Source organism: Lathyrus oleraceus, chromosome 5 (assembly GCF_024323335.1).
Source record: "Lathyrus oleraceus cultivar Zhongwan6 chromosome 5, CAAS_Psat_ZW6_1.0, whole genome shotgun sequence".
Classification (NCBI taxonomy): Eukaryota; Viridiplantae; Streptophyta; class Magnoliopsida; order Fabales; family Fabaceae; genus Lathyrus; species Lathyrus oleraceus.
Window position 1 is genome coordinate 586,883,764 of NC_066583.1, and position 22,993 is coordinate 586,906,756.

General features: G+C 39.1%; 2 protein-coding genes and 1 pseudogene across 2 annotated transcripts; all 3 read right to left on the minus strand.

Moving 5' to 3' along the window:
* Window positions 1–399: 399 nt before the first annotated feature.
* LOC127082246 (uncharacterized) lies at window positions 400–768 on the minus strand. The gene has a single exon (XM_051022488.1). It carries the CDS (start codon window positions 766–768, stop codon window positions 400–402), a length of 369 nt encoding a protein of 122 aa, XP_050878445.1.
* A 121-nt stretch (window positions 769–889) lies between these two features.
* LOC127086718 (uncharacterized) lies at window positions 890–7,901 on the minus strand (annotated as a pseudogene).
* Window positions 7,902–10,436: 2,535 nt separating this feature from the next.
* Window positions 10,437–11,774, minus strand: LOC127082247 (uncharacterized). Its single transcript, XM_051022489.1, has 3 exons — window positions 11,352–11,774; window positions 11,102–11,291; window positions 10,437–10,918 (listed from the first exon to the last, which is right to left on the minus strand). The coding sequence occupies exons 1-3, from the start codon at window positions 11,772–11,774 to the stop codon at window positions 10,437–10,439; spliced, it is 1,095 nt and encodes a 364-aa protein (XP_050878446.1).
* Window positions 11,775–22,993: the final 11,219 nt, after the last annotated feature.

Below are 22,993 nucleotides of genomic sequence, written 5' to 3' on the forward strand. Positions count from 1 at the left end.
AGGTATTCCGACCTCTAACTCAATGTGATGGTTAGGCAAGCCAAAAGTTCTTAGTGCACTGAGGAACTTGTGTGTGAGGATATCAACTATATTGGTGTCATGAATCTCAGACTGATCTATGTAATTGGAGTTTTAGTAATCTTGTATGTCGCCTAGGAGCAAAAAAGGAAAGTATTAGTGAAAAGATCTAAGCATATTGTAGAGTGTAAAATAATATGACGAATATGACAACCTGGCAGCAAGGCAAGGCAAGGACATGATCATTTATTTGATCAACATCTTCTAATGTTGATGCGAGTATTGCTCGACTTTTGAGATAATCGTTAGATTGAAAATTATGAATGAAATCAGGGTATGTACTATTAACAATGGCAACAATTGGATCATTGAAGTCTGTTATTAAAAGATCGGAGGTATGTCAATTCCGGCAAAACCGTTGTTTGGCTCTGAAACTTTTCCTTCACCAATTTTCAAAAGCCAATCTGAAAAGTCAGCAATTTCTCTTTTATCTTGTTCACTTGGCCCACAATATAGCCACATGTTTTTGGTTAAATTTAAAACTTGAACAGAAGACCGTATATAAGAAGAATTTATCGTAGAGTGGAAGATATCAAAATGACTCCCTCTAGGAACAACTGACAAAATTTGTCTAAAATCACCACCAAATACAACTACCTTGCCACCAAACACATCATTTGAATTAATGTAGGTACTCATAACATACTTCAATGTTTTTTCAAGTGCTTCAAAAGCATGCTTGTGTGTCATGGGTGCCTCATCCCAAATAATCAGTTTTTCCTATCTTAGAAGCTCTGCAACGTCATCGTTGTAGTCAATTTTGCAAGTAGAATTTTCCATTGTTGGGACAATTATGGTCTACCTCCAGGAATCATGGCTTTCCATTGTTGAGAAGACTGGTTTCATTGTACCATTCACTTGAATTTCCCCATAGTTTCTTATAATCATCAAGCAAATGGACTTTGAAACTCGATCTCAACTTATCAAAGTAATTATAGTACGGCTCATTCATGGCAACATACAAATTCCTCCAAGGTTGTACCATCCCTTTGAGCTTGTCAAGAAGAACATCCGGCGAAGTATCGGAATCCAAATGAGGCCATAGCTCCTTATTTTGAGCTTTCTCCCCACGCACCACATGAACTGCGTCGAAATCCCAGTCCATTCTTCCACTAATCTCAGTAACAATGTTCATTAACCTCTTAGATTTCCACAAAGCATGCCAAGGTCTCTGAATATACTTAGCAGCTTAACCTTCACAAACCCTATACCAATAATTCTCAGGCTCAGGGGAATCAAATTGCCTCCAAATGACAGTGCTCTTATCTTTCTAAAGCTGCATAGGAGTAACCTTGTGAGTGACAACTTTCCTAACAGGAACCTTCCTTTTCTTAAGATGAGTCTTATCCCATCTCTTCCAATCTCTCAAAAACTCACCTTCTTCCATAATAGAAGCCACCTCCTTCAAATGCTTAAAATCAAAGTAATACCTAAAATCCTTCCCTTCCTCATCTTTATTACTAGGGTTATACATTGAACCTAAACAAACACTCAAATCCATAACAAAATTTCTATTCAAAAACATAGCTTCCCCCAAACCACACAAGAAACTCCATATATAATGATTCATACCCTTGCAATAATCACCACCGCGCGAGTAATACAAATACTTACCACTCCTGAAATTACTCTCCGAACCCAACGTCGGAATCGTGTCATTGATCTCTGTTATGGGTGAGAATGAGGAATTGGATGATGATGTGGCAAAGGATAAGAAAATAAGGCGCATCAATAGAATAAAAAAGAAGCATCCAATGTGGACCCAGTTTGTTAGTGAGTGAGAGCATATTAGTAGTGGGTAGCTCTAAGTGTGTGGGTGTGAATTTGAATGAGATATTCTCTCCCTCTCTCTCTCTTATTCACCACATGCAAACCCTTCTCTTACCAATTGTATTTCTTTCCCTTTAAGAAAACTTATATGAATCGTACTGCATCTATTTCTCTATCCATCCATTTTGATATTATTCTCTCACTACTGTTACCTAGATTTTACTGTCATTATACCGGTGCTTTCATTCCATCCATGGTCGACAACACCCGCATGAAGGAGCTTGCAGTTGAGGTTAAACGCCAAGGCGAAGTTCTGGAGAAGAACGAATAGTCAAATGCAGCTCGCTTTACGAGAATGGAGACGATGCAGTTATCATCGGAGTCACGTTTTGCGGAGCTGCCGAAATCAATGGAAATGATGCTGAAACAGATGCAAGTTCTCAATGTTACCCATGGAAGCACGAACTCAGCGTCTCAGACATCAACCATCTCTCACTCATCATCATCGGGAACTGCTGCTCCACCACCTCCATTTCATGTTCGCAACATCAAGCTGGAATTTCCAAGGTTTAATGGTAAGAATGTACTCGATTGGATTTTTAAGGCTGAACAATTTTTTGGTTATTATCATACTCCTGATCCAGAGAGATTGGTTATCGCTTCTGTTCACCTAGAACAAGAAGTTGTTCCGTGGTTCCAAATGGTTACGAGATCTCAACCATTTCAATCATGGCATGATTTTACACGAGCTCTTGAACTAGATTTTGGTCCCTCAATTTATGATTGCCTAAGAGCATCGCTGTTTAAACTGCAACAAACAAAATCTGTTAATGATTATTACCTTGAATTCACTGCTTTGTCCAATCGTGTTTATGGATTAAGTAATGATGCATTAATTTATTGTTTTGTAAGTGGATTGAAAGAGGAAATTTGCAGAGATGTTATGTTGCATTGTCCTATTTCAATTGTGAAGGCTGTGTCTATTGCCAAGTTATTTGAGGAAAAATTGTCTGTTCAGAAATCTGTATGTGCTCCACAGAAATCAGTTTATACCCAAAATAGAACTCACTTCAATCCAACCAGAAATGACCAAACACAAACTACCGAAAAAGAAACCAATCCACCATTACTTCCCACACCACCTACTAGACCTATGAGCCAATTCCAAAAGAACCCTGCAATCAAAAGAATTTCTCCAGCAGAAATGCAATTGAGAAGGGAGAAAGGATTGTGCTACTTTTGCGATGACAAATTCTCTTTTTCACATAAGTGCCCAAACAAGCATTTGATGTTATTGGAGTTGCATGATGATACTGAATATCTCAATTCATCTTCCTCAAAAGATATAACTAATACAACCGAGTCGGAAGAGGTGACAGAGCATCACTTATCTTTTAATGCTTTCCATGGAGCTACAGGAATGGGTGTTATCCGATTTAAGGGTTATATTGGTCCTATCTGTGTCTCGATTCTGCTTGATGGAGGAAGTTCAGACAACTTTATTCAACCACGTATTGTTAAGTGCTTAAATTTAGATGTGGAACCAACTAAAGGGTGCAAGGTTCTGGTTGGAAATGGACAGAACATGCAGACTGAAGGTGTGGTCAAGAAACTGCCTCTGAAGATACAGGGCATTGAGGTTAATGTTCCTGCTTATCTCTTGCTTGTAGAAGGGGAGGATGTCATCTTAGGTGCCCCATGGTTAGCTTCATTGGGACCTCATGTAGCTAACTATGCTACATCTATGTTAAAATTTTACCTTGATGGAAAGTTTGTCACATTGCAAGGTGAAATTGGGAACAAACCGGTCATGGCACAACTGCATATTTTCAAGAGACTAAACCAGATGAATGCAATTAGTGAGTTATTTACTATCCAAAAGATTGATCCTGTTGTTATAGAGGATAATTGGGATGGCAGAACCGTTGATCTGGATCCTGAAATGAGTACACTGTTGCATACATACCGAGAGATATTTCAAATGCCTAAAGGACTACCTCCCACGAGAGGATTGAGTCATGAGATATTATTGAAAGAGGGAGCACAACCTGTGAAGGTGAGACCCTATAGATATCCACATAGTCAAAAACAACAAATTGAACAGATGGTGCAGGACATGCTTGAAGAAGGTATCTTCCAACCAAGTCTTAGTCCCTTTTCATCCCCAATTATCCTAGTGAAGAAGAAAGATGGCACTTGGAGATGTTGTACAGATTATAGGGCTTTGAATGCTATAACTATCAAGGACAATTTTCCCATGCCTACTGTGGATGAATTACTTGATGAGTTATATGGAGCAAAATATTTTTCTAAGTTGGATATTCGTTCTGGTTATCATCAGATACTTCTTAAGCAAGAGGACAGACAGAAAACAGCCTTTAGAACGCATCAAGGCCATTATGAGTGGTTAGTGATGTCGTTCGGGCTTACCAACGCCCCAGCTACATTCCAAAGGCTTATGAATCAGCTTTTCCAACCATTGTTAAGGAAGTGTGTTCTTGTTTTCTTTGATGACATCCTAATATATAGCCCTTCATGGCATGCACATTTGCAACATGTAAAAACCGTGTTTCAGATCTTAAGTCAAAATGTGTTCTATGCAAAACTCTCCAAATGCTCATTTGGCTTAACTGAAGTAGAGTATCTTGGTCACATAGTTTCTGGTGCTGGAGTATCAATGGATAGAACAAAGGTCCAAGCGCTGTTAGATTGGATGATACCAACAAATTTGAAACAGCTACGAGGCTTCCTTGGGCTCACCGGATATTATAGACGATTTATTAAGTCTTATGCGACCATAGCCGGCCCTCTCACTAATCTTTTGAAGAAGGATGCTTTTATGTGGGATGAAAATACACAAAAAGCTTTTGAGCAGTTAAAAAGAGCAATCACTTCAGCTCCTGTATTAGTGTTACCAGATTTTTCGCAAGTGTTTATCCTTGAGACAGATGCTTCTGGTACAGGAGTGGGAGTAGTCCTAAGTCAAGGAGGGCATCCCATAGCTTTCTTTTCTAAGAAGATGAATCCGCGAATGCAGCTACAATCGGCGTATACGCGAGAATTTTATGTTATCACAGCGACATTAGCTAAGTTCCGACACTATCTTCTAGGTCACAAATTCATCCTGCGAACAAACCAGAAGAGCTTGAAAAGTTTGTTAGATCAATCTCTTCAAACCCCTGAGCAGCAAGCTTGGCTTCATAAATTCATTGGCTTTGATTTCCAAATCGAATACAAGCCAGGGAAGGATAATCAAACTGCAAATGCTTTATCTAGAATGATGTCCTTGTCATTATCATCACCACAATGTGAGTTTTTTGATGAATTAAAGAAAGCAATTATGGAAGATGAGCATTTGCAATTAATTGTTCAACAATGCCTTAACAATACTGTGAACAATGGTAATTATGCGGTGAAAGATGGTTTATTGTATTGGAAACACAGATTGGTAGTCCCAGTTGAGAGTAGTTTGATTCACAAAATTCTCACAGAATATCATGACACACCTATAGGGGGACACGCAAGAGTGACCAGAACTCTTGCAAGAGTTACATCTCAGTTTTATTGGCCTAATATGCGACAACATGTGCAGAAATTCATTGCAGCTTGTATCATCTATCAACAAGCGAAGTCTGTCAATAAGCCTTATGCTGGTCTGTTGCAACCATTGCCGATTCCGGAGCAAGTTTGGGAAGATATCGCAATGGATTTTATTACCGGCTTACCTCCTTCTTCTGGTTTTACTGTTATAATGGTAGTAGTTGACAGACTAAGTAAGTATGCTCATTTCATACCCTTGAAATCAGATTATTCTAGTAAAACGGTTGCTGAGACATTTATGCATAATGTGGTTAAATTACATGGCATTCCTAAATCAATAGTGTCTGACAGAGATAAAGTATTCACTAGTCAATTTTGGCGGCAATTATTCCAATTACAGGGCACGACATTAGCGATGAGCTCCGCGTATCATCCTCAAACGGATGGACAATCCGAGGCTGTCAATAAGTGTTTAGAAATGTATTTGCGGTGTTTTTCGTTCAAGAATCCAAAGGCATGGTCCAAAGCTCTCTCTTGGGAGGAACTGTGGTATAATACGGCGTTGCATTCAAGTTTAGGAATCTCTCCATTCAAAGCTTTATATGGGAGAGATCCTCCTATGCTAATTCGTTACACTGTTAACACTGCTGATTCGGTAGACCTGCAACAACAGTTAATTGAAAGGGACAAAATTCTACTTGAGTTGAAAGAGAATTTGAGGAGAGCTCAACAGGTGATGAAATTCAATGCTGATAAGAAAAGAAGTAATGTTTCTTTGGAGATTGGTGATCAAGTTTTAGTCAAGTTGCAACCATATCGACAATCCTTGGTAGCTTTGCGAAAGAACAATAAGTTAGGGATGCGGTATTTTGGCCCCTTTACTGTCATTGCCAAAATTGGTGTTGTAGCTTATAAGCTCCAATTTCCCGAGACAGCTCGTATACATCCGGTATTTCATGTATCCCAATTGAAAGTGTTCAAAGGCCTCACTGTTGTACCATACTTACCGTTGCCATTAATTACAGTGGAAGAAGGACCGGTGATTTAACCAGAGGCTGTGTTACGTACTCGAAGCATTCGTAAAGGAGTACAAGTGGTGGACCAAGTGTTGGTGAAATGGAAAGATATTTCAAAGCAGGAAGCAACTTGGGAAGATAGTGAAGAAATGCTACAGAGCTACCCGAACCTCAATCTTGAGGACAAGATTGCTCTTGAAGGGGAGGGTAATGTTATGGGTGAGAATGAGGAATTGGATGATGACGTGGCAAAGGATAAGAAAATAAGGCGCAGCAATAGAATAAAAAAGAAGCATCCAATGTGGACCCAGTTTGTTAGTGAGTGAGAGCATATTAGTAGTGGGTAGCTCTAAGTGTGTGGGTGTGAATTTGAATGAGATATTCTCTCCCTCTCTCTCTTATTCACCACATGCAAACCCTTCTCTTACCAATTGTATTTCTTTCCCTTTAAGAAAACTTATATGAATCGTGCTGCATCTATTTCTCTATCCATCCATTTTGATATTATTCTCTGACTACTGTTACCTAGATTTTACTGTCATTACAATCTCATCATCCCGCATCGAAACTAGCGGCACAGTTTTCCCCTTACTCCCTCCTGTTCTCGACCGGAGCACCGGGTTTCGACGCGCATTAGTGCCAGAATGAAATCCCCCGGTGTGAATAACCTTATATCGACAGTCATCTGTTACAGTAATCTTGAAGCGGCGAAAATCGCGGTACTTCCGCCATGATTTCTCTCTCTTGTTACGGAAGCGCCAGGATACGTCGCACTCGCCGGGAACGGTTCCGTTCACGGGAGTTCGATACTCGAAGAACGAAATTGACTTGAAAGCGCGGAGGTTGAATCTCTGGATAGTGATAAGGACTCGAGGATCGGAGCAGTTTAGGGTTTCAAGGAGGTCTTCACAGGTAGTTGAGGAATTCGCGATTTTCTCCTCGGATTTTTCAATTAGAGCTACGATGACGTCGGGGGTTGCATTAGCGGTGACGGCGGAGGAAGGAAGAGGGAGAGGCGAGTCCTGTGGGGGAAAGGGGGATATCTTCGCCGGTTTTGATGACGGAGGTGTCGATGTGGAAGGTGGAGTTTTCGGTTTGGGTGAAGAGGTTAGTGAGAGTTGGGGAAGATTGAAGCCATGGATCGGGTGGTTGGTATGTGATTGCAATGACGGTGAAGATGAGAACCGAGAAGACGAAGATTGAGAAACAGAGGTTGCTTATGAGTTTGATTATGTTTTGGGCTATGGGTTCGGTTCGAATGGTGTTTGTGCTTGAATCCTTCATTTTTTTGGGTTTGGTTTTGAGATCTAAAATTGGTGATGTAATTGTTGTGAGTGGAGAAAGAGTGTTGTTAGTGATGATGGTGAGGGTGGATCTGATTGTGAATCTGGTGGGGAGGTGCATTCACCGAGCGAGTCATTTGGTTTACTGTCGCGACTCGCGACTTCCCAGTTGTAAGAAAAGAAGAGGAAGCCTTCACATTTACTCTATCGTCAACATCAGTTCACCATCTTCTTTTCTTGATTTAAGTCATGACTTGAATCATGTGATTCGAATCAAGCAATTTCATGTTTCGAGTCACACAACTAAAAGTGGTCATGATTCAAGTCATGTGTGACTATGATTCGAGTCAAAGTATCTTGTGATTCAAATCAAGTGCTTTCTTGATTCGAGTCACAAATACACAGTCAAAATCAAGGTTTCATATTGAATTATTGATTTGAGTTAGCCATAAACTTGATTTGATTCAAACATAAAAAAACTCCTTATTTCATAATTTCTGACTTGTGATTCAATGTACACATACAATTGACTTTGACTATTTGCTCAAACACAAAAATAATTGTAATGGTTTTAATCTAAGTGAGTGAGATGAATAATTCAAAATACACTTATACGATAAAATGATAATATTAGTGAACGAATAAAATGATTTAATGAAATACAGTAAAATAATATAATCATATTATAAATAAATATATATAATGCAAAAATATCAAAAAAATAAAATAAACAAAACATCAAAATTACACGAATGAACTTAAACAAAATGAGCACTATTACCGACAACATAGTTTCACTAGGTTTTATCATTTTGTGTATACTTTTGTTTCAAATAAATATCTAACCTTAAAACATTATAGACTAGGACATACTTCTAGTCTTGGCTTGAATTCCATTTCAATATTATTTTCTTTTGTATTAGTACAAATACTATAACAATTTGTGATTCATGACATTATACTAAGCTAAAGAAATAGACTTTTCCTAATAGTCCTACTTCTTCCTCTATGCACCTTTTGATTGATTGCATGGTGATTTATGAAGCTACTTTTCTAATATTTCTCTTTTGGTACATAAGTACTTTCTCACTTTGGTTGATGATGTTAGAAGGTTCACTTGTATGATTTTTCTTAAAACCAAAGATGAAATCAAAAGAAATATCATTAACTTGTGCCTATATAAAAAACTAATTCCATACCACCTTAAAATATTTTATGTCTAACAATGGAAGTGAGTTGAGATAGAAAATTAAGACACAATAATATATCAATACAGATCAATACGTAGTGGATATAAATTTCTCTAGATTTATAGGAATATTGAGGATCAACAATAAATATAAGACGGAAAATCGAACAAATATAGGTATAAAAGAACACCGATATTTTTAACGTGAAAAATTCCTCAATACGAGAGTAAAAACCATGAGTCGTTCAGACCAAAGAAATAACTCCACTATAATCGATTAAGGATACAAGAAAGTCTTAAAGTGATTCACAAACTAGTGTTAACAACCGCAAATCACAAAGCAAACTAACTTACAAATAAGAATAAAAAAACTGAATTTTTCCCCAAATCTACAGCTTCAATGTGAAGTAAATAATTCTCACCTCAGACATTATTTTCTAATTCTGAACGGTTAAAAGTTAGATATATGTGTTACGAAACTTCCCTTTAAATTTGAGCTCGATCAGATGATTAACGAATCGAAAATCATTGATTTAGTGAAACTGATTTTAAAAAAGCGGGAATGAGTTTCTCTCCTCTTTTCTCTTTCTTAAATTCTTATTTTCTTTTTATCTCTCTCAATCCTAAATTAATCCTCTTCATTTAAATAAGACAAATGCACTAATCATATTGAAACATTTCCCTACATAGGAGGAAAACTCAAACCCAACAAATTGTATATAGATGTTTTCATTAAATATAAAGGCATTGTTCATCATAGATGTGGTATAAATACTCCACAATAAATAGTGCGGTGATTAAAAAGCATCAACACACTTTTAATATTAAAAATATTATATCTCAAATTATATGTCTAGAATAATAACTTGTCACATTAAAATTTGGTACTGCACGCATTAGAAATTCCAATCCGAAATAAACTAAATAAATATTTAATACATGATTTCCTTGATTTACAATACAACAAGTCTAAATTATACATAATAATCTAATGGTAAAGTCTTTCAGCATAAAGGAAATGCAATCATATGGGTCTTCAGGGTTAACTCCTCAGCTGTGAATACAACTCATTCACATTCTTACATGAAAAGAATATAAACAACGCGGAATAAAATACAAGTGGGTTGCTAAGCTAAAATCAGTGAACATCAGTTAACATCTCACTAAGATAAACCACATATCATTCGTTTGGATTATCGAGGTAAATCACTTAACTCTATGTAACTTAACAGTCACACGGGGCATCTCCACATATCCATTACCTCTTACGAATGCCATCTAAAAATACTATTACATTATTGTAAACACATATACTAAATCAACCATAGTATAAGTACTACTCTTAATATGATAGGGTGTGTGAGTTAACATTGTGAGTCTGCTATTAGAGGAGCAGAATTCCTCCTAAGAAAATATAGAAAGGAAATTGGAATGTATTAATTTTTCCGTACTGCAAATGGAGCTCAGAACTCACTTAAATACAAAGGCAAAACAACGGAAAGATTCCCCAAATCTATCACATGGGAAAATCTAACAAACTAGCAATGACTCGACAATCTTCTAGATCTTTTCTTCACTAGCTGTCAAAATAGTCACATAATCCTCCAACCTTTTAGGAATTTTGATTATTCTTTTTGTCCTTGGGCCTTGCTCTTGATTGTTTTCCACTTCCCTTATTGGGCCAATGTCATCTCTAATGGGCTTGCCCGTATCAATACTCCCCCCAACAAAATCAACCTTGTCCTCAAGGTTGTAGTCACGACGCAACTCTTCCCAATTTTCCCATGATGTATCATCAGGCGACAGTCTCTGCCACTGTACCAGAGCGAAACGCGTGGGAATTCCCTCTATGAGTCTTGTCTGAAATTCCAGTACAGCCAAAGGAGTAACCACAGGGTGATTGTTAATTGAGTCATGGGGAATTTGATCAATAACAGTCGGAGGTACTCCCTCATGAAGCTTCAAAAGAGAAGAATGGAATACATTATGAATGCGAGAATGACTGGGCAGCTCCAGTTTGTAAGCCACATGACCGACTTTGGCTAAGACCAAATAAGGACCATAATACCGTTTAGAAAGCTTGTGGTATTTGTTTCCAGATAACGAAACTTGTCAATAAGGTTGTAACTTAACGTACACCCAAGATCCCACCGCAAATTAGACCTCCCGACGGTGTTTATTCGCGTTTCGCGTCATTTGTAATTGCGCCTTACTCAAATTCTTACGCAGTAAGTGAAGAATTTCGTCACGGGATTGCAACACAGAATCACAAGCATCAATCGACGATGAACCTGCAATGTAAGGCGAGATCGATGGGGGCAATTTTCCAAACATCACTTGGAAGGGGGATAAACCCGATGCAGTGTGCACAGAAGTGTTATAATGATATTCAGCCCAAGGAAGTAAAGCGACCCACTGAGATGGTTTAGCATGAACAAAAGCTCACAAATATTGTTCCACGGTACGATTCATAACCTTTGCCTGACCGTCGGTTTGAGGGTGATACGCAGAACTCATCCTTAACAAGGTACCACTGAATGTAAAAAGGTCCTTCCAAAAGCGACTGATAAAAATCGAGTCACGATCGGAAATAATACTCTTTGGAAGGCCATGATGTTTACAGACAATGGAAACAAATAACTCTGCTACCTTGTATGCAGTGAACCCAGTAGCTAGCGCTCCTAGATGAATTGCCTTAGAAAATCTATCAACTACCACCATGATCACAGTGAATCCCTTAGAGGGAGGCAACCCCGTTATGAAATCCATGGAAATGTCTTCCCAAATGTGTTGAGGAAGTGGGAGAGGCTGTAACAGTCCACCTGGTTTCTGGGTTGAGTATTTTGTTTGCTGACAAACAACACATTGCCGAATGAACTCCTGCGTTTCTCGCTTCATATTGTCCCAAAAAAAATCTCAGAAAGGCGCTTCATCGTCTTGGAAAGCCCAGCATGACCGCCAATTAATGTCTCATGATACTCCCGTTGCAACAAGCTTTTGAAGCGAGAATTAGGACTAATCCAGATTCTGCCTTGGCGAAGTAGCAAGCCATCGACAAACCAGAAATTAGGATGGGCGGAAGGATCCTGCAGAACCTGTTCCTTTAACTGCAAGAATAGGGTGTCAGTGGATAAATCTTGCTTTAATTCTTCCAAGAATAAGACACGAGGGACCGTCAAGTGGAGGAGGCTGGAAGTTATTGGGTCACCGACACGGGAGAGAGCATCTGCTGCAATATTGGTGGAGCCTGGTTTGTATTGGATATCCTAATGGTAACCAAGTAATTTGGACAGATAGCGTTGTTGCTCCGGTGTTTGGATGACTTGAGTTAAAAGTTCCCGCAAACTTTTGTGATCCGTTTGAATAATGAAGAAATGGCCCAGAAGATGTTGACGCCAATTCTTTACAGCACTAGTGATGGCATGGAGCTCACGAATGTACGTCGAAGCCTTAGTCATTCGAGGACAAAAAACTCTGCTGAAGAAGGCCAAAGGGTGTCCTGATTGTAAAAGGAAAGCACCCATTGAAAAACCGGAAGCATCCGTTTGAAGGACAAAAGGAGAGGTAAAATCCGGGAGAGCAAGAACCGGAGCAGAAACCATCGCTTGCTTGAGTTGATTAAAGGATAATAAAGCTTCCTCACTCCATTTAAAGGAATCCTTTTTCAACAGTCAGGTTAGTGGTAAAGCAATGGAAGCATACCCGCGAATGAACTTCCGATAATAACCAGACAATCCCAAAAATCCCCTCAAAGCTTTTAAGGTTTTAGGTACAGGCCACTCAAGAATAGCTCTAATTTTCTCAGGATCGGGAGCCACGGTGCCATTCATTACAACGTGACCTAAATATGCGATGGTAGTTTGCCCAAACGAACACTTAGAAGCTTTCAGGAAGAATCGATGCTCAGAGAGGAGAGAAAAAACATGTTCTAGATGAATCTGATGTTGCTCCATTGTTTCACTGAACACAAGAATATCGTCGAAGAATACAATAACAGTCTTACGAAGCAGTGGTCGGAAAATGTCATTCATGGTTGCTTGAAAGGTTGCTGGTGCGTTGCAAAGGCCGAACGGCATGACTTTGTACTCATAATGGCCATCATGGGTTCGAAATGCCGTCTTGGGACTGTCATGAGGCTAGAGGCGGATTTGATGAAATCCTGAAGTGAGGTCCAACTTGGAAAAAACTCTCGCGGATCCAAGTTCATCCAAAAGCTCGTCAATAGTGGGTAACGGAAAACGATCCTTCACTGTAATTGCATTTAAGGCGCGATAATCCACACACATGCGCCAAGTTTCGTCTTTTTTCTTGAGGAGGAGCATCGGAGAGGAAAAAGGGTTGTTGCTAGGTTGAATCCACCCATTTTCAAGCAGTTTACGAATTTGAGACTCTATTTCTTGTTTCTGCGCATACGGATAACGATACGGCCGCACGTTGACTGGAACAACATTATGATTGAGAGGAATTTGATGATTAGTAAAACGGGATGGTGGAAGGGACGTGGGTTCATCAAATAATGGAGCGTAGCGGTGAAGGAGGTCCATGAAATTGGGGCCAAGGTTTTCAGATGTTGATATGGAAGAAGAGTCATCAGAATCAAGAAGATACAGAGAAAAAATTTGTGCCGTAGGCTCATGTTGGACTAATTTCTTAAATTGATGGTAAGAAATATTATTGTAAGACGGCCCTGTTTCACCTTGTAAAACAATCTCTTTTGCACCATGCTGAAATTTCATAGTAAGAGATTGATAGTCCATTAAAATTGGACCTAACGTTTTGAGCCATGGGGTACCCAATACAATATCCGGTCCACTGAGGTTTAATGTATACAAGTCTACAACAAAACTATGACCTTGTATTTCGATTTGCACCTCCTTACAAACCTGAGCACTGGTCAATTCATCCCTATTGCCAACCATAACTCTTAAAGTTGGTGATGAACTGTGTTGCAATCCCAAAGTACGTGCCACCTGAGTTTGAATGAAGTTGAGGGTACTTCCTCCATCTACTAATACATGGACCGAATGTTGGGCTACACCTCCCAAAACCTTGATCGTTTGAGTTGTCTGGGTGCCTAACATAGCATGAAAACTTAACTGGGCCAACTGGGCCGCATCAGATGGGTCGAACAAAGCCATAATTTGGTCTGGGGATCCGAAATTGGACTGACCAGATTCCTCCGTCTCACTTTCATCTTCTTCAGTAATCAAAAGAAGAAAACGAGCTTTGCATTTGTGATGACGGGAAAAGTGTTCGTCGCAGTTGAAACACAATCCCTTTTCTCTACGTTCAGCCAATTCAGAAGCTGATAATTGACGGAAGCGAGTTTTGGGAACGAGTGTGGGTAACAGGGGAGGCACGACGGTCTTTGGTGGAGGAGAATCGGAAACAGATTTCGTCGGGAAAGGGGAAATCGTGCGGGTAGTGGAAGGTGCTTGCCACGAAGACGAAGGTCGTGTCTTTGTTAAACGCAAGAGATCCTGGAACTTTTCTTCTTGTAACCTAGCAAGACCTGTAGCTTGTGACAGGGATGACGGTTGTTGAGCCAACACCTCACGGCGGATCTCAGATTTCAACCCCGATATGAAACAACTGAGGAGATCATGGAGTGACAGACCCACAATTCGATTGGCAAGAGATTCAAACTCGCTGAGGTAACTAGCAACAGAATCAGTTTGTTGAAGCTTAAACAACTTACCTCGTGGGTCGTCGTACGCCGTAGTGTAAGACCCCAATTTTGGCCCTAAGATCCCTCATGGCCCATATCATATCATATCATGACCTCAAGGATCATTGCATGCCCTAGCTTCTCTCCTAGTGGGTGGGTTGCCTTGTGAGTGTGTTTCTTGATCACCAAGCATGTATTGCCTTTGTATATCATTGCTTTTCATATGTTTACTAACCAAAAAGTACAAAAATATTGTCATCTAACCATGTTACTTGCAGATGAAGCAATCATCAGTCAATCAGTCTAATCATTCATTGAGCAATGGATGGTGGCCATTCTTGAAGAATTTGGGCACCATGATCATTCATCAAGAGTTCATATAACTTGTGATATCATTTGGAATCAAGATCTCAAGTGATTAGGGTTTGGAATTCATCAGAATATGGTTCAGTCAACCAAAACCCTAGAAAGTCAACCCTTGGTCAACTGTGCATTTAATCAGTGATTTGATGATGGGAATTGGTCTGAGAGGTCTCATTCATGTCCATATATGCCTCATATATCATGTCAAACATCATCATGGAAGAATTTGAAGTCAAACAAGAAATTTCCAAAAATAGAAAGTTGACCTGTAATTGGAATTTGCCAAAAATGGAAAGTCTTGGTCCTCAACATTACATCATGATACAAGCTTCAAATGAATTTTTTCCCAACATGAAAGTGGAAGGTCTTGTTCTCCCATTTTCAAAAAGTCCAAGAACACTCAATTCCCATGTATGGTTGGCAAGTTATGATCAAATCATTCTCAAAAAAATTTGAACTTCAAAAGGCCATATCTCTCAAACCATTTGGCCAAATTGGGTGGGGTTTTTTGCTACAAGTCACATTTGATGCCCTCTTTCCAAATATGTCATCACCATTCACCAAAACATCACCAATCAAAATGGCATTTTTGGAGTGGCATGGATTAATTCAAGTGAAGTAAAAAATTGACTTTTCAAAATAAACATTTCCAATGACTTTTACCACTTGGAATGTTTCAGAAATGATATTTAGACTTTGTCCAAAGCCCAATTTCGTGCACTTTCATGCACCTCCATGCAAATTGGTGGATTTTTAGCAAAATGGTCCAAAAGCTTCATTTAACCAATTCCAATTACTACAACACCTAATCATGATTAACAGATGTTAAGCATCACATATATACTCCATTTTCTGCAGAACAAACCCTAGCAGCCACGATTCAAACAGAAAAAAACCTTGTTCTCTCAATTTCTCATTTTTGCATTTTGAACTTTTCTTGAAAAATTGCAAAGCACTCGAGCCTTGGTCAGTTGCCTCATCACTCACCATCATTTGTGAGCTCATTGCAAACATTGTTCCACGACTGTAAGCAAGTTTTCCAGCTCTGTTTCATCAACCTCCTCCCATGGCAGATCTTGAGTAGAGCTTTCTTGAGGATTGTTGAGCTAAAGGACTTTGTTCATTCATCATCTAAAGCAATTTTGAGCAGCTGTTTTGAGCTTACACGACCAAATCCCAACTGTTTCATCATTACCTTCAAAATCAAGTAAGGTTTCGAATCTCATTATTCTCAAAATGTTGCTATGCTTTGTGTAGAGTTTGCCTTGCTGATTATTTTGCACTTTGAATCGTGTTGAATGGTTAAGTATGCTGAAAGTTACATGGATCTAAAGTTTGATAGTTGAATATGTTTTTGTTTGATTCATGATGTTTAGCTCGAATTATTGAAAACCAAGCCTGGATTTGGATTATGTGTTGTTTGCTGAGTTGATTAGTATGTTTGATTCCCATTTCTGGGAAATTTGTTCATCATCGTGTTTGAATGTCCACTGTTGCCATAAACCCTAGAATTTTTTCTGCCCAGATTTGTTTTGATCCATCTGCATCGTGTGTTGGCTGCTTATTTTTGTTCATGCATGGCGTCACTGTTTGATTACCATGTGACCAATCACATTGCAGCATTCCCTTAAGTGAAACGCAGCGTTTCACTTAAGGGACCAAGTAATTACACAATTGCCACTCCCGTGTTACAAATTGATTTAAATCATTTTATTTTTAATAATTATTTCATTTTGATACACAAACTTCCAAAAATCATAGAGCCTTCATTTTTGATCCAAAATTCATGGGATTTTTTGCCAAATGTTCATCATGATCTCTAGTTTTTTATCATGTATTTTCCAGAATTTTTGCATGAGTAGATTTTAAATGGTGCTAGGGTTTGTGACATGTGCCCATTTTTTGTACCCTTTGCCAAAACATTTGTGAAATGATGATGCTTTATCCAATGGCTTCCAAATTTTTTGTGCTCAAACTAGACACATTCATGGTGATTTTGGTGTAGAGTTTGTGAATTTATCATCTCTGGTTTGTGAGTTATGATTTTTTGAATTAGGGTGTGACAATTTGTGTCACACCATTGATGTCCAACTTCATGATTTTCATTACCATGCTTCTTGAACTCAAATTGGCTTGAATTTTTGCAAGAATGTACTCTGGGATGTCTAGTTCACATGTGATTTTTTGTGGAATTATTGATGGCATTTCCTAATTGTTTGAGATTTTTCTCCCCTGTTTGATCATATGTTGACGTTTTGTGACACATGTTCTCATATGCTTTGTGAAATCCTCATACTTTATTGGATGAACTTGAAATTTGACATGTGATTAGTAGACATCTTAAGCTTTGTCATGGTTTTGATCCCATTCATTTCTCATATGTTGTCACTGATTTATGATTTATTGAAGTTGGTGCATGTTTGGTTGACTTCTTTGAGCATGCTTGAACTTGCTTTGACTTTCTGATTTTCATTGACCAACTTCCCTTGATCCAAATGAGCTGAAATTTGGTATGCATATCATGTTATGGTTTATGTTTGATCATGAATTATTTGATGATTTATTGAATTGTTTATGATTGGTTTTGAGTTAAGTCTTGCTGTTGACTTCTATGAGCTTCCATATGCCATGCTTTGACCTAATTTGCTTATGAAATCCTGATGATGCATGATATGAACATGAAACCAATTGAGTTTGTTTCTTGATTGTTTGAACTTGATTTTGGTTGACTATCACTTGCTGTTTTGACTTTCTCATCCCCTTTTGACCCTAGGCTTGTCCTAGTGGTCTTGTTGCTCATGTTTGAGTTCATTTTTTCAGGTTAAGCAACAAATGCTTCAAAGAGATCATTACAAATTGTTTGAGTTTGATTTGATTATCATGACAAACTTGTTTGTTTTGTAGGTTGCTTGGCTCATATGCTTTGAGCCTTGTACATTGCCCATTTACCTGATTGTTTTGACTGTTAATCCTTATCCATTTTACTTTGACTTTGAGTTGTGTACTGATTCTGTTTGACTGTTTCAGGTACCTTTAGTTGCTTAGTTCTTTAAGAACTTGCTTTGCTTTGCTTTATAGCAATTTGCATTGAGGTATAATCCCTTTTCTTCATGTAGTCTGGAAGACCTGGCCTGTTACTTGGCCAGGCAACTGTCTGAAGTACTCCTTAAGAGGCAATGCTTGTGTGTGTTTACATTTGTCCCAAGCAGGAAAAGTCCTTTAAATAAGGCAATTGGTAGAACCCAAGAGATAAGCAACCTATCTCCTACTATTCTGTGAGTCTTCTCCTTGCTCCCATTACATGGTTGTAGCATTGAGATCTTAGCCCAAGATCTATAGAGTCAATAATCTGTGGAGAGAGTTCCTACTTTCTGAACTCCCACACCTTCTGATATTCAAATGCTCTCCCTGACCAGGGATAAGAGCAATGAGGCACACCCCTCATATCCTTTCATCTGCTTCACCTTATCCCCTCAATGGCAAGGTTAAGAGCACCATTAACCCTATTCTAGTTGGCTTCAATGCCTAACCTTTTGTGTGAGCCTGATTGTTTGGTTATAGTGTGTGCTGAATGACTTCATTGATTGATTGCTTATCTCATATGCACATGTTTGCTTGTATGCTCTATGCATTTATCATCATTAATTACTCATTATTGCATGATCATTTCATTTGTCTCTGTGACATATCTTTGTTGTTTGCCCATTGAGGACAATTGTAAGACCATCAGTTGGCCATTGTTCCTATGATATGGAAGTGAGTATAAGACCATCACATTGGCCACTCATTTTCTCTTTGCTTGATGCATTTGCATTTGTTGTATGTGAGGATGCAATTGTAAGTCCCTGCAAGTTGGCATTTGTATTCCTAGGACCATACTGTGGAGGTTAGAGTAAGCCCAGATAGATTGGCATCTGACATCCATGTTTTGCTTTTGTTTGTTTATGTGAGGATGCAACTGTAAGTCCCTGCAAGTTGGCATTTGCTTTCCTATGATCATATGTTGGAAATTGGTATAAGTCCAGACAGATTGGCATCCGGTATCCAAGTTTCATTTTGTTTTAGGAGATTAGTATAAGTCCATTGAGTGGCCTCTGATATCCATTTCTGTTTTAGGAGATTGGTGTAAATCCATCTATTGGTATCCGGTATCCGCTTTTTGTGAGATTGGAGTAAGACCATTGAGTGGCATCCGGTATCATTTGCTTGCTTATATTATTATTGCCCATTCCAAAGGACACACTTGAATCATCCTCCATATGATCTCAAGAGGTGAACATTCTAGGAAGTTTTACACTCCATCCTCATCCATTCATCCCCATTATGTCCTAAACCTTTTCACACATCACTTTCAAACTTGGGATAGATATTGTGCAAACATCTTCATGTTTTCAAATCAAAAACCTGGACCCCAAGTCCTTGACTTTTTTTCAAAATCCATTTCATAATACTTCATTTGAATCAATCTTAATCATACTTTGACCCTACTTTCATAATCACAATCAATTAACTTCACCCATTCAACTGTTTTGGCTTTGTCCATTGTTAATCTTTTCATGCATTAGCCATAGGTTTCAATTATCATTGTGGTTGATGTAAACCTCACCTTGTCCTTAGTGAGTCGACTATAAGACTTCCGTACTGAAAACAGGGTTAACCCCTCTAGTACGTCGAAGCTATCCTCGCATGGTGGATGTTGGTCTTGGTCGAGTTTTCTCCCATTGATAATGAAAAGCCTCAGTGCTATTGTTTAAAATTTAATCCACCAACCTTTTGGAAATCTTTTAGCCGAACTACGGCGTTTTGATCCTTACCTTTGATGGAAGGTACGTAGGCAGCGGGTTCATCCGTTCAAACCCAATAATAAAATTGTATATTCTTTTCTCATCATCCCAATCATGTTTGCACAATAAATATGTCATAACAAATAACAATTTTATACAACAAGTGTGAAAAGGGCTCCCTAGGAGTACCTAGGACGTGATGGGTGCCTAACACCTTCCCATTGCGTAATTTACCCCTTACCCAGACTCTCTGATCTTTTTATTAGTTTTCTATGTGTAAAACTTCTTAGGCTTTTGTTCGCTTTTTAGCCAGTCCTTTGGATAAATAAAAGTGCGGTGGCGACTCGAATTCATTGTATGCCTTGCTTATGATTTAATCAATAGATCATATGGCGACGAATACACCGCTACAGAAAAGTGGCGACTCTGCTGGGGAAATACGATCCTTGGTGGTATTGCCTACTTTTCACCCTTGTTGTGTGATATATTGTTATTTGTTATATGACATATTTTTGTACCATTTGGGATAACTGTATTGATTGTAATGTTTGAATTGCTTGATATACAATTGTTGTTTGCTTTGGTGATCTGTGAGATGAGTTCTATACCCGAACTCGAGTGCACTCTAGGATAGGAGAATGGCATAGTCTTGTTGACTGGTGTGGAGTATTCCTTAGCCAGTTGACTTGCGAGCCCATTCACTTGGTGGAGGTCATGTTGGATTAATAATGTCACACAAGTTATTTGTGGTTAGGCATTATTCTTTCAATCATGTTCCGCAGAAGCCAAGGACCGTAGTTTACCAAACCCATCTTGGCCTATTATTAGGAACGTAGTGCGGAGGTCGTTCAGATGTCAGTTCTGATACGATTGTTACGTGATACTACACTCATAAGAGTTTCTCTTGAGAATATTCTTGGAATACGAGTATTCGTTCCTCCGATAATATTCGAAAGATGGAACGATGATTATGGGAACCTCTGGTAGAACATGTCTGGCAGGTTTAAACCCTAGTACACTCCCTTTGGGTGGTTCTTAACCGAGACTCCATGCTCGTGACTCTCAGCAAACCCGTGATTCGTGGTTGAGTCGTTCAGACAACCTTAATATCAATGGAACCTGGGTGTTGATCAGGTATAAAACCTAAATCCCCCAAAACGGATGGTTGATATTAAGGATGTTCGAGCCGGTTCATGTACCGTTAATATCAATGGAACTTGGGTGTCGATAAGGTGAAAACCTAAATCCACCAAAATGGATGATTGATATTAGGGATACAATGAACTTTCCCATGACCTTTGTCTGGTGTGCTTTGCTTGATCCTTGAGTGTGGTTGTTGCATTCATGCATTCATGCATTCATCTGCATCCATATCATCAGATAAAAAGAAAATTTTCAAGGAACTCAAAGGAGTTTATTTGCAAAAAAAATTCAAACATGGAAAAAACCGGAAATTTTTTTTACCTGACATATCTCATAAGATATTATCATATATGATCAAAATGTTAATATTTCAAAGTTTGCAAATAAAACCCTCGAGTTCCTTTGAAATAAAAACAAATCATCTGCACGAGCATTGCATGCATCATTTGCATAAGCAGGCGTCGTTCTCAGTTTCTGATCCTGTGGTTTGGTCCCCCTGCGATCTTCATTTATTTTGAAGACGCACTTCGCCGGTACTATACCAGAGCTATCTCTGCCAGAGTGATGGATCATCTAGAGCAAGAGAATTGTAAACTCAGAGAGGTATTTTGCCAGACTAAGTATTGTTAATGGATTTATTCCTGGTTAACCGATCCCGGGCTGGCATTGGCTACTGTTCTGGGGCATTTAATGAGCAAGGTCTGTTCACAAGCGGAGGTTTCATCCATGATGATCAGCCTGAAGAGGAAGCCGCTGCTATCATTGAAGAGGATGCAGAAGATCTGAACAATTTCATCATTCCTGGTGGTGTCTGCCACAATTGGGTCGCTGTGGATGTTCCTACAGTCATCCATACATCAGAGTAATTGTTCACTTTGTTTAAAACCCTTCTCCCATGCCAAAAGGAGAAGTGATGACATTGTTGGCAACATTTAAAACAATGATGTTTTCATTCAATTAATGCATTGTCAAACATTTGTTTTTCCATTTGTTTTCACTTTTTGCTGTGTCGCAACCTGAAAAATACAGTGTGCGAAAAAAACAACCGGCGAAAGAGAATGACAGAAGAGTCGCCACCGTGCGTTATTCATCCCAAAGGAGGGAAAGGAAACACTCGAAGTAAACCTGAAAAAGGAAAGGACAAGACGGGGTCTCGCAACCAAATCTTGGGTTCGGGAGTCGGTTATGCGAAGGGAAGGTATTAGCACCCCTACGCATCCATAGTACTCTACGGGATCCACTTTTGTAGTTTTTGTCTAAAGGGTGTGGGTTTACCTAACGTGTTTATTTACTAAAAAGGTTAAGAGAAATGACTCGCGCGGATGTCGCATCCACTGCATACGTATCTCATCTGAATATGAGAATCAGAGTCTTCGTAGCTCGGCTGACCTATGGGTTGGGGGGATGTGTGCTCGCTAAGACATCGCGTCTTATGCCTACGTATCTCATCTGGAATGAGAATCAGAGCAAGCCGTAGTTCGGCTAACTACGGGGTTATGGATTGGGTTTTGGACGAACGACGTCACTACGCAATCTACCGGATGCTCGACCTTTGGAGACTTACTCGCCTGTAGTAGAAGGAGTAAACGTGTTGCTTTGGGTTTTAGGGTTTGGGATGCTCGAGGGCAAAAAGGCAGTCCTTGACGAAGGAACCGCGCTACCTGCAGGGATATGAATACAAAACACAAAACATGTATCTCAAAGTAAAATGCCACCAAGGGGCTCAAACATTGCCTCCTATCGAGGTCTTCCAGCTAAGAAAGCGATAAAGTATGAGAAAGGGAAAAAATTACCACACGGATAAAGATCCGAAGCTATAGCAGTTAAAGGGGCAAGAAACCCTGAAATGTCTCCAGTTGGACCATCAAAGGAAATCAATCAACACGAATAATCAGAATAAAGCTTCAGGGGGTATCCCACAAATAAAGTGGGAAACCACGCGAGTGTCTCTGCGAAAGCCATGTGAGCCCTCACAAAACTCGACAAAGGGTTAGAGCAGCAGGATGAAATCAAGAGAAAACAATGCCATGGAAACACAAGACAGGTTAGAATAAACAAAATAGGGTAACCCAGAGTTGCCCCTAAATCAAAATGTAACCACATGAATAATTCCATCAAAATTCACAAAAGGCTCACAAAAAAGGTATCAAATTCACCCA

Excerpts from the sequence above, each read along its gene's own strand:
- LOC127082246 (XM_051022488.1), bottom strand. The coding sequence starts at position 768 with ATGACACACAAGCATGCTTTTGAAGCACTTGAAAAAACATTGAAGTAT.
- LOC127082247 (XM_051022489.1), bottom strand. The coding sequence starts at position 11,774 with ATGAAGCGAGAAACGCAGGAGTTCATTCGGCAATGTGTTGTTTGTCAG. Across the intron at positions 11,292-11,351 it reads AAACCGACGGTCAGGCAAAG|TGGGTCGCTTTACTTCCTTG; the intron begins GTTATGAATCGT and ends AAACCATCTCAG. Across the intron at positions 10,919-11,101 it reads CGAAATTCTTCACTTACTGC|CCAAAGTCGGTCATGTGGCT; the intron begins GTAAGAATTTGA and ends ATTTGGTCTTAG.